This window comes from Cnephaeus nilssonii (genome assembly GCF_951640355.1).
Source record: "Cnephaeus nilssonii genome assembly, chromosome: 15".
NCBI lineage: Eukaryota > Metazoa > Chordata > Mammalia > Chiroptera > Vespertilionidae > Cnephaeus > Cnephaeus nilssonii.
In genome coordinates this window covers 15,101,029-15,113,194 of record NC_137086.1, presented here as the reverse complement: position 1 = coordinate 15,113,194, position 12,166 = coordinate 15,101,029, and the positions used below count along the sequence as shown (strand labels likewise).

General features: G+C 33.4%; 1 protein-coding gene across 2 annotated transcripts in view; it reads left to right on the top strand.

Annotated features, from left to right (window-relative positions):
* The window catches only part of MEMO1 (mediator of cell motility 1), an 88,713-nt gene that overhangs the window by 71,184 nt on the left and 5,363 nt on the right, over positions 1–12,166 (top strand). For both annotated transcript variants that reach the window (XM_079791531.1, XM_079791530.1), the window contains one exon: positions 5,729–5,805. In XM_079791531.1, coding sequence (XP_079647657.1) covers positions 5,729–5,805 — 77 coding nt within the window. The remainder of the gene's footprint in view (positions 1–5,728; positions 5,806–12,166) is intronic.

Sequence of the window (12,166 nt, the reverse complement as noted above, 5' to 3'; positions counted from 1 at the left end):
CCAACTAGGCTGACTGCCTTTTTTAAAAGTGTATTTTGCGCCGTAACCGGTTTGGCTCAGTGGATAGAGCGTCGGCCTGCGGACTGAAGGGTCCCGGGTTTGATTCCGGTCAGGGGCATGTGCCTTGGTTGCGGGCACATCCCCAGTGGGGGGTGTGCAGGAGACAGCTGATGGATGTTTCTCTCTTACAGATGTTTCTAGCTCTCTATCCCTCTCCCTTCCTCTCTGTGAAAAATCAATAAAATATATTTTAAAAAAATAAAATAAATAAAAGTGTATTTTGCTTTAAAGATGTTCATCTTTCAGATCCCACTTAGCTTTATTCAGACTTGAAAGAGATATTAGAGAGATAAAAAGTACAAAGACTAAAATACTCTTTAAGTTTTCTTCTTGAGTGAGATGAGCTAAAGGGAGAGGGGGAACCTAGATTTTGTTTTGCCCCTTCTTTCTATGCCCTCATTTGAATTCCGCTAAAAACCCCTTGCATTTCAGCTCTTGCCTTTTATCTTATTAGCCCAATAGAATGATGTTTCCCCCATAATGCTTATAATGTCCCACCCCTTTTCATCTTTCCTGTTAACTTTCAGGAAGAGTGACATAAGTGAAAGAACATTTGTTTGCTACCAGTATTTGGTTAAATGATGTTGTCCTCATATTTTGTGTACTTACTAAGTTCCACATCCTATAGGATGGCTCCATATAAAGAGAATTTTGCCTGAACCAATTTTAGTTTATGTAATTAGTAGAATTTTCATAAGTTTCAATTTTACTCTTCCCCATATATACTGTTAATATTAGTGTTTTCCTGACCTTCCTGAAATTTCTATTTCCAATTTTATTTATATATTTATAAATATTTTTCATTGATTTCAGAGAGGGAGGGGGAGAGAGAAAGAGAGAGAGAGAAACATCAATGATGGGAGAGAATCATTGATTGGTTGCCTCCTGCACACCCTCCACTGGGGATGGAGCTCCAACCTGAGCATGTGCCCTGACCAGGAATCGAACCATGACCTCCCAGTTCATAGGTCGACACTCAACCACTGAGTCATGCTGGTCTGGCATCTATTTCCAAATTTACATTATTACCAGCTTTCATTAACAAAATTTTCAGTTAACTTTAAAGAAGTTTCTAAGTGAAACTGGAACTAACAAAAATTGATTATTTAAAAGTGGATCCATGCTTTAATTTTCTTTTAATGATTATTTTAAATACAAATCATTTTCAATAGATTTATTTGTTAAATATTACTGATAACTTATATTATTTTGTTAAAATACGAAGTTTACTTCTGTCACTCTAGCAATTTTGGATTTTTATATGTCTAGGTTTACATAATTTCTTTTTCATATTTGTCTAGTTTTACATAATTTCTTTTTCATAAATATGTGGCAACTATTAAAAATGGTATTCTCCTAAATATGTATATCTTTATTCAGATTTCTACTTCATTATGTATAAAAAGTGATTATTTATGCATACTCTTCTTCCTTTCTGTTAGCCTCTTGGGTTATGAGGGTATTACTATTTTATAAGTATTTAATTTAGTTTGGGTATAAGTTAGCTGATTCCTGAAATGTACCTACTCTGGCTTTGATATTTATACATAACTGATTTCACATATTTAGGTATTTGATATTTTACAAGTTTGAGAGAAGGTTAATACTTTTACATAATAACTAAGATTTCAGAATGAAAGGACTATAGTATTTTGCTTATAAAAATGATTACCTTATTTGATGCTACTCAGAATATAATTCCTTTGTGAAATACATTTTTTCTCTGATAATAATTTCAATTATGAATGTCCCCAGTTTTAGGTCCTTATCTACCTCACAGGTTCTGAGGGTTAACTAAAATATTTTAAGACATTTTAACATATAAACATAAAGTAATTAAGTGAATGTATAACAGTATACTTTTTACTGGACATACGTCTGAAAGTCTCTTATTGACTGATCTTTCAAGGGCTTTTAGATCATCTTTACAAGCTCATTGTTTAATTCTGCAACCCAGTTTATAGTTTAATGTTGAGGTATTTGATACTTTTTTATTTTTTTGTTTCGAAGTACTTAAAAAGTAGTATTGATTTTTGTACCATTCATTGTTCTGTTTGTCCTCATTAGTTGATTGTTGTGTGTTAAACAGACATCCCTGGAGCTTATTCTCCACACTCTGTGAATCCACTCATTAATCACCAGTCACCTTTGGAGATGGGAAAATTACTTACCTGTATTTCTTTTTCTCAGAAAGCGTGCTCTGGAATGGATTCACAAATGAGCTACCCTCCTTCTCTCAAAGAGTAAGGTTTCTGCTTTACAGGATTTTTTTCTTGGGTTATTTTTTCTCTCATCTTTTGAATTTGAAAAGAACTGAGGGAAGGCACCTGAAGAAACTACTGACATACTCACTAGGGGAGTTGCAAAGCTTGTGCTGTCCTAGGGGCAGTGCCAGTGGCTCTTAAAGCTAGAAAGCTCATACTTGGAGTTGAAACAGGGGCTCAAAAGAATCCATTTTCCCAGTGTACCTTCTGAAAGGATAAGTGTCAGGTAAGTAATTTTCTCTTACTATGTGATATGCTTTATTCATACTTATAAAAGTACACAAGTCCAGTTCTCCAGGTGCATAGGCATCTGTGTTTGTGCCGTTTAGGGAGATAAACTTTATTGAATGTTAGCAGAATTATAAAAACAAAATATGTCTGCTCATGAGGTACATGAAATGATAATGTATTATAAGTCAACAATAAACATTTAATTAAAGATACATTTATGATCAGGGTATTGTGCTAGTGTTGTCATTGCTTTTATTTCTTATTAAATAAAATCTTGATAAACTTATTTTTTAATAATTAGAAACAAAAAATATCTTTTGAACTCAAATTTCAAGTGATGTTTAACTAAAATTGAGTGTGTATTAGCACGTGCACACACACACACACACACATATATAGGCTAGGATAATGGCAGTTACTTTATTTTATGTTTTTAATGTTTTTATTGATTTTAGAGAAAGAGGAAGGGAGAGGGAGAGAGAGAAACATGGATCAGCTGCCTCCTGCATGCCCCTTAATGGGCATGTGCCCTGACCGGGAATGGAACCAGGGACATCTCAGTGCATGGGATAGTGCTCAACCAACTAAGCCACACTGACCAGGGCCAGTTATTTACTTTAAATGAGATGCTGACTGTATGTATATTGACCAGAATGAATTGCTGAAATAATTTTTAAATATTTATACAATTAACACGTTAAGCGCCATGTCAGTCACCGGTGACTGAAACGGAAAGGAAGACAAAACCAGGTTTGGCGCTTAACGTGTTAAAAAAATTATTGTGAGATAGTTTGAACTGTCATAAATAAGAGTTTTTCAGTATAGTAGCTATATGTAGTGTCAATTTAGCTCCTTAACACATAGATTCTTTAGAACTCATCAAGTATTTCTAATCAGTTTTTCAACTACTAAATGCAAGGTCGCTACTAAAGAGTAGCAAAAATTAGATAGCAGAATATTAAACATTGACTCATTGATTTTCTGTGTATTTTGTCTTATTAAATTATATGTTGATTTAGTACTTTAAAGTTTTAAACATTTTATATACTTCTACTTCAGAAGAAGTTTTTAACTGAAACTTACCTTTAAGATGATAAAATGGACATGACAATATTTTAAAATATAGTTATACTTTTCACTTAGGATTAAGGCAAGTTTGGCCACCTTCTACCATTTGAAACAGTATCTCTGAACTTGGAAATAAGCAAAACAGACTTTTGAATAGCAAATGGCAATCACAAAGTCCGTGAATTTTTCTCTGGTCTTCAGAAAGGCAGTTATGTCCTGGTCACAGGGATTATTGGCTGCTAAAACTAGTAGCTATCTCCAGAAGCAAGAAAAAAGAACGCATTAGTGTATACCTGAAGCGATTCAGCTTCAAAGAATATTCATCTTGATTTCTTACAAGGATATTACTACAGTGATATTGAGTCAGAATTTCCTTGTGTACGATTATTCATTTAATTGTTCACTCAAAGATTTTAGGCAGCTTTGTCAAAAGTACTTGAAATTGAAGTGGACGTTTAATACCACTGATTTGAATCAAAAAATTATTATGACAGATTGTAGATTTGTCTTTGAACCTTCTGACAGTCACCTGGCAAAGAGAAAAAATAGGGTAAATTATATAGTTTTTATTAGGTAGAAGAAAGTACATAAATTCTTTAAAGACAAAAATCTATACTTCTAAATTTTGATAGAAACGTTTGATGAATTATTTTAATATAGGGGTATTGAGTGATGAACTGTCATTGTTTAAGAATTTTTTCAGGGCAAGGTCTATAGTGGATCTCAATGTTTACAAATAAGGTTTTTATATTCAGAAAGCAGACAACTGTCTCAGAACCTATTGCTTGATTCTAGGATGTCATGTAAGATGCAATATTGATTGAATAATGGCTCTTGGGGGAAAATAAACTGCCACATTGAATACTTGTACACAGTAATGTTTATGAAAAGTTAAAATGTAACAGTTAAGGAAATATATATAGAGTAGAGAAGTGACCATTAAAGATGATCAGCATCAACAAGTAAATTAAGTTTTAAGAAACATGATGTCTGGTTTTTCAAAATAAGACATCAAAAGGGTTTTATAATTTTGCACCGCTCATTATTTATAACATGATATTTTTTAGCAAGATAAGCAGAAAACTTAAAAACTTAATTATCCAGTCTAAGAAATCTATCTTCTCAGGTGTGAGAATAATAATTAGATATGTGAACTTGATCTGAAAATGAAGCACAAGACACATAGTGTGTGCATACATGATTGCTGTGCTGTGATACCTTCCCAAATGCATTTTGGTACATCTTTTAAAATAAAGAAGTAGAAAAGTAATGAGTTCTTGGAAATAAGAGAGTTGCTGAAAGAAAGATTTAGATGCAACATAATCAGTATAATAATACTCCACAATTATGTGGGTTTAGAACACATTGTTTTAGGTTTTCTTCTGACTTTAGTTAGGAAGCAAAGTCTTTTGTTTTCTGTCTTCTTTTTGAGCTTCTTCCATTTTACCCTCTGGAGAACGGCTAACCATCGAATGTTCTGTGCTTGGACCCTTTTGAGATTTTATTGTCAGATTAGGACTGTTCTGTTGTGAATTCTATTTTAAGGCACTTGTATTGATCCTTTTCCAAGTAGAAAGTTTTGTGAAAATGAGATAAAAGTTTTTGAGGTAATAAAAATCACACAGACCACATGTATCTCTGATCTACACTTTATTTTTTTCTTCCCGTAATAGAGATCAAATCTTTGCATTTGTACAGCAAAAGCTAAGCTTTCATTGACTTGTTACATTGAGAGTTTTCTTAAACCAAAATTTTTTGCATCATATTCTTTGGGTTTACTCTCCATTATAGACTGATATATTTAACAATGCTTCTAACTTTTAAGCTGTTTTGTTTCCTTAGTCTTTTGTATTGCTTGTGACTATAAGGTTTTACAATTTGAAATAGTTTTAACATTATAAAACACTGGTGATATATAATTTCTTTATTACCTTCCCAAATATGCCTTTTATTTTTATATACCAAGGGCTCTTGGGAATGATTCTCTCAGAGGCTTAAGCTGTGCTTTGCCTTCCTGGAGAACTGAAATTATTTGGTAAGCGATTGCGTTCTTTTTAGCTTCTAATTTTTCCCTATTTTATTTTGTACATGATATTTGTTTCAAGGTCAAAGGTTCCGTTACAGTTACTATGATGAATCCCAGGGGGAGATTTATAGATCCATTGAACATCTAGATAAAATGGTAAGTCTTTCAGGTGTGGGGTTTTAATGCTCTAAGATTTTTTTCTTTAATTAATTTCAGATTAGTGATTCAAGACTTAATATGTTGAAACAATGGACTAATAATTATTTATCTTTAAGTGTGCAAAATATAGTATGTAATCATATCAATATTGATTATAAAAAAAATCCCTGTTCTATTAGTGGAAATTTCCTTCGTCTTAATTTTATTTGATTAATGAGACAACTTAAGAATAATTAGATACAGATTTTTGATATTATTTAGGGGAATGTGTTAGTTTTAGGGACAACAGGGAACTAATGCCAATACTTACTGTTAAGTGGAAACAACCAGAGCAAATTCTTAGTTTTTTAAAATTATCTAACTAGAGGCCCAGTGCACGAATTCATGCACAGGTGGGGTCTCACTGGCCCGCCCTGATTGGGGCCTATTGGGGCTGGGCTGGCCGGCGGGAGGGGATGTGGGAGTTTGGCCGGCTGGCCCTGCCCCTGATTGGGGTGGGGTTGGGGATCAAGGGTGGGGCTGGCCGGGGGGAGGGGCTGCGGGCAGTTGGCCGGCTGGCCCCGCCCCTGATCAGGGTTGTGGGGGGCTGATTGGGGTGCAGTTCGCATCAAAGCAACCGGTAGTTCCAGTTGTTCTGGCGTTCTGGTTGCTTGGCTTTTATATATACAGATTCTATTTTTGGCCATTTAGATTTTTCTTAAATGGAATTTCAATTTTTTTAATTTTTAAAAATATGTTTTTATTGATTTTAGAGAAAGGAAGGGAGAGGGAGAGACAGATAAAAACATCAATGATGAGAGAGAATCATTGATTGGCAGCCTCCTGCACACCCCACATTGGGGATTGAGCCTGTAACCCCGGCATGTACCCTGTCCAGGAATTGAACTGTGACCTCCTGGTTCATGGGTCGATGCTCGGGCTGGCTGTTATTTTAAATATAGAATTTAAAAACGATTTTATTTTTACCTAGCCCAGAAATACAGTAGACATTGATCTTGTCATTTTTCTTGAAGTACTGTGGTAGTCATAGTACTTCTTTTAATGTTTAAAAGGTCATATAGATCATTTTGGTATCTATTCATAACAGAATATTAAACCTAGTAGGTATATCACTAACTTGCTCTGAACTTTGACAGATCCTTTCAATTCTCTAGTCCTCAACTTGTCATCTCTGAGATGAGATACTTGGAGTAGGTAGTCTCTAAATTGTCTTTAAACTCTATCAGCCTTTGAGTCTGATTTGTTAAAATCAATTTTACCACTGTGTTAGTAGCTTTATGCATATGTTTTAGTACAAGAATATTTAGTCTATAGTAGATCAAACGTTTTAGTAAGAAATCTTGATTTGAGCCTACAAGTAGATTATATTGCGTAGTATATTTTATTAAAAGCCAGATGGAACAAATGCAAATTTAGTTACTTACAAGATTTTTATTATATTTAAATTTATTTTGTTACTTTAAATACAATTATAGCTTAATACTTTTACCTTTGGGATTTGTCTAGATTCAGTTTACTTTTCTTTTGACTTTATTATGTTGTCATTTCAGTCATTTAATTCTTTTCTGGTTTCTAGTTCTAATCTTATTTTTCTGAGCTTCAAGTATCAGTTGCCTCATCACTTATTTTCTTCATACAGCAAGTGGTTAGTAGGTGTCTGCAATGTATCTGGTACTCTGTGTAGCCTTAATGATGTTAAGAGGAGAAAACATGGTCTCTGACTTAGTGGAATTTATAGTCTAGTCTTTGAACAGACTTAAAAAGAAGTTATTACAATACAGAAGTATAAGGAGATATTTAGGAGGTAGTATGGACACACTGGTCTCCTTAATGTTCCTCAGTAATGCCATATATGTGCCTAACTTAAGACCTTTGCCCTTTTTGCACTAGACTGTCTAATTTACCTCAGGGCTTTGCTCAGCTTTCACCTTCCCAATGAGGACTAGTGGCCACCCTTTTTAATTTTGTGTCCTATACACTCACTCTATTCAGTATTCCCAACTCACCTTACCTGGTCTACTTTTTCTCTAACAGACTAAAAAAATTACTTATTTATTATAATTATGTTAGTCAGGATATTTTTTTTCCACCAGTGTATCTGATGTACTTAGAATAGTGATTAGAACATAATAAGTAGGTGCTCAATAAATATTTTTCAAATGAATGAATTAGTGCCTATTATCTTCCAATATGCATAATTAAATTAAATGAATAACCTAATTGTATTTATAGGTGAAAGTAGTTTATGTAATAAATTAATATATATTTTATAATGTGAATGCTCAGGCACAACTCTTATTAATAAAGACATACTGAAGGAGTTAGGTGCTTACACACATAGTATCATTAATGGGACAACTAAAAATGCAAACTTAGTAAAGTTGTAAACTAAACAAAGTATATAGTCTTCCCTCACTTTATAAGATAGTTCCATTCCTGGGAAATCTGTATATTAAAATCACATGAAACTTCTTTATGTTTGTATATAAAATAAACTTAGGATGTAGATAATTATAAGCAGGTTTTCACCTACATGGACATGGGAAAGTGTCATAGGATGAGAACAGCACTTTGTGTGTGGGACTGTCCTGGATTGCAGGACAATCAGCACCCTGGACTCCACCCCCAGTAGCATCTTCTCATTATTGAGACAACCCAAAACTGCATCCACAGTTTTTTATTATGCTCTATGATGAACAATTACTTTATGAATTTACCCTGCTTTATTCTTCATTTTAGTACTTACTACTACATGATTATAACAGTATTTGTTGATTTGTTTGGCGATAACCTTCCCTATTAGATTATAAGCTTCATGAAATCAGGATCTTTGTCCATTTTGTATCAGCCTGACACTGGGTACTAAGTATATATTTGTTGAATGAATTGATGGATGATTGGATGGGGGAGTGGTGAGAAATGAAGCCAGAGAATCTAGAACTGGCTGTTTAAAGAATATTAAATAGGGAAGTGATAAAATCAGATTGTATTTGAATAGATCATATAGCTGCAGTGAAACAAATGGATTGGAGGGATGCCAGAGGAGAAATTAGTAGATTAGTTGGGTAATTCCAGTTAGAAATGGTTATTTAGACAGTGGATGGGGTAGTGATGTTGGAAGAGAGGGGGACAGAGTAGATGTATTCAGTATATATAAAAGACAAATTTACAATAGGACTTGGAAAAGGAAGTATCAAGGATGGCCCCTAAATATCTGGTTTATGATACTGTGGTGGTGTATTGCTATGCACTTAGGTCAGAAACATAAGCTGATAGGTCCAGATATTTTAGGAGATGTGAGATCGTAAATTCTATTAAAGGATATATGCAGTTGCCTTTAAGACATTCAAGTGGAAATGTCAATCAAGTAGGTATTTGGATTTTCATCTTTCCAGTTATTATGGAGTGCATTTACTTTGTAGGCACTTGTGGAGCTATGGCAGTAAGCAAGCAGACTTGATCTCACAGAAATTTTATTCTAATGGGAGGGAGATACACATTATTTTTAAAAAGGTAAGGATGGTCCAGTGTTAGAGCATTGGGTGTGGACTGAAAGGTCATAGGTTTGATTCCCGGTTAATGGCATGTACCTGGGTTGCAGGTTCGATCCCCAGCCCCTGGTCAGGGCACACACATGTGGGAGACAACCAGTTGATGTGTCTCTCACATCGATGTTTCTCTCTCTCTCTCTCTTTCTCTCTCCCTTCTCTGCTTCCCTCCCTTCTACTCTCTCTGAAAAAGCAATGGAAAAAATATCCTCTAGAGAGGATTAACAAAAGAATAATAATAATAATAATAATAATAATAATAATAATAAAAGGTAAGGATGTGTGTAAATTAGTTTCCAATAGTGATGTGTGCTATTCAGAAAATATTTAAATGGTTTTGAGATAGCAAATGATTCTAGGCTGATTGGAGAAAGACTTCCTTGAGGAGGAACATTAAACTGAAATATAAATGATAAGGAGGAGCAAATCAACTACTGATCAGAGGGAAGACCTCCACTGAAGGAACTGCCAGTGCAAAGACCTTAAGTTGGGAAAGATGCCGGTGTGTTAGGAGAAAAGAAAAAAGGCCAGTGCTGCAGTAGTACAGTAGGTAAGGGTAAGAATGGTCTGAGCTTTGATAAGAGAGGCAGGGGTCAGATAGTGCAGGGCTTTATATTCCAGGATAAGAAGTTTATGTAAGTGCAGTAGGAAGTGAGGTGAGTTAATTTACGTTATTTTAAAGGTTACTCTGGCTGTTGTAGAGAATGGGTTCTACACAAGGGTCAGGAGTAATAACAGTGGGTGTTGGTAGTAAGTTAGGGAGGGATGATAGATGGTAATTAAAGCCAGGGCAAAGATGAGATTGTCTACAGTAGTAGTTATCAATTCTGGTTTTACAATTGAAATAATCTGTGGAACTTTTTGAAAATAGACCTGCCTGTACCTACCCCTGGATATCCCCTTTGGTAGTATAGAGTCACAACATCTTTATTCCTAAAATAGCTTTGTAGGTAAATTTGAACTGGCCCACTATGGTTCTTGATCTGTTGAAGTTTTCTCCCTTTCTTTTCTCTTTATATTACTTGTGAACTTTAATCAGGCAACATTTAATTTTGCAAATGTAAGAATTTGCAAATCAATGAATAATGTTTTTAGCATATGGAAGATGTTTTCCCCAAAACATTGGCTTACCTGTTGATCTCAAGTGAGTAAACATAATAGCATCCTTTGGAACTCTCTAGAACTGTGTTCATATCTAAGTACTTTAATAGTCTTTGTTATTCTGTATTTATGTTATATATAAACACCCATACTTAATTCTTTTAATCTTTCTACTAACTGTTGTTAGTTTATATTAAGAGTGCTAGCTTAATTTGTCTCTTTTGAGACAAATTGATCAGTTAAATAGACCTTGGTTTCTTGCTTTGAGGCAGAACAACAAAAAAAAAGTATCATTTACCCATTGGCATGATTATCATACTTTTCCTGAAATTGTTGTCTTTTATGCTAGCTTCAAAGTCTTTGAAACTTCAAAAGTATAAGTAGAACCAGTGAGCTTTAGGTGACTTCTAAATCTGCATCTGACTTACCTTACTTTAGATGTCCAAAGAAGCATAATTTAAAAATTTTTATTTAAGTAGCCCGGAATATCACTTCTGAATAAATATCGAGTATTTGCTTCATATTAATATGATTGATTTTAATATTTGTTATAACATTTGACTTGGAGTTGACTTTTGTGGTCTATTTATTGAAGCATTTCTATTTATGTATAGATTTTTAAATGACTTATAAGTGTTCTGTTCTTGTATTAGCATGCTGTTAATTCAAGTTATAAATCAATTCTGGGAGTTAGAATAAATGGATTAAAGTAATAAGAATGGTTTAGCTCTGTTTGTATACTCATGTATGTATGTTTTTATACCTATATGTGTATATGTACTCTCACTGTTAGGCAGACTTTCTTATAATAAAGTGTTTTCTTAATTGATTTATATAACTAAATGGTGAATATTCCTCTGTATATTTCTTTCTTCAAGTATCATTTTATGTTATAAATAATCTCATTATTTGAGAACCAATATCTTAGTTTCCATATTCAGTCTTTTCAGAGCAAATACAGTGAAATTGGTGGTTCTCTTTGTAAGTATTACAAAAATGTTAGTAATTCTGAATTATAAATAATTACACATTTTGAAAGTTGGATAGAGTGAAAAGAAATTATTTTTAAGTATAAAATTTTAGATTTAACCTGTTTAAAATTTGTGTGTTAACTAGTTTTGGTCCTTTTTCATTACCAGAAAAGTCTTGTTAAATGTAGTTATTAAAAAGCTAGGAAACCAACGAAGGAGGTTCTAGGTTCCAAAGCAAAAGAAAAATAGCTGTTTTTACTACAAAATGTTTATATCTCTAGCATTTGAGTATCTTGGATATTAATTATGTGAAAAAATACATACATAAAGAAAAAATATTTAAAAAGATAAAGTGGATCTTCCAAATGTTGTATTTGAGGGAGCGAGGTAACTGGTTATAAGATACAGATTCTGAAAGTCATAATATTACTAGCTACTGACCATGGTTTTTTGGTAATTAGTACTTTGTAATTTCAGGAATTACAGTGACCAAAGCAGAACATATTTTTAAACATTGATTTTTGTTAATTTCTTAGATCACACATTTGAAACATTAGCCATACTTATACATATTTTATATATATTACATGATTATTTTTTCTGTACCACTTTTGATGTAGACCAATGTTTCAATATGGACATTGGCAAATTACTTATGATTTGGCAGAGAGAATCTGAAAATGTCATTGTAGTCATCCTTACAACTCCTTCCACATTTATTAGTAATCACTTCATTTT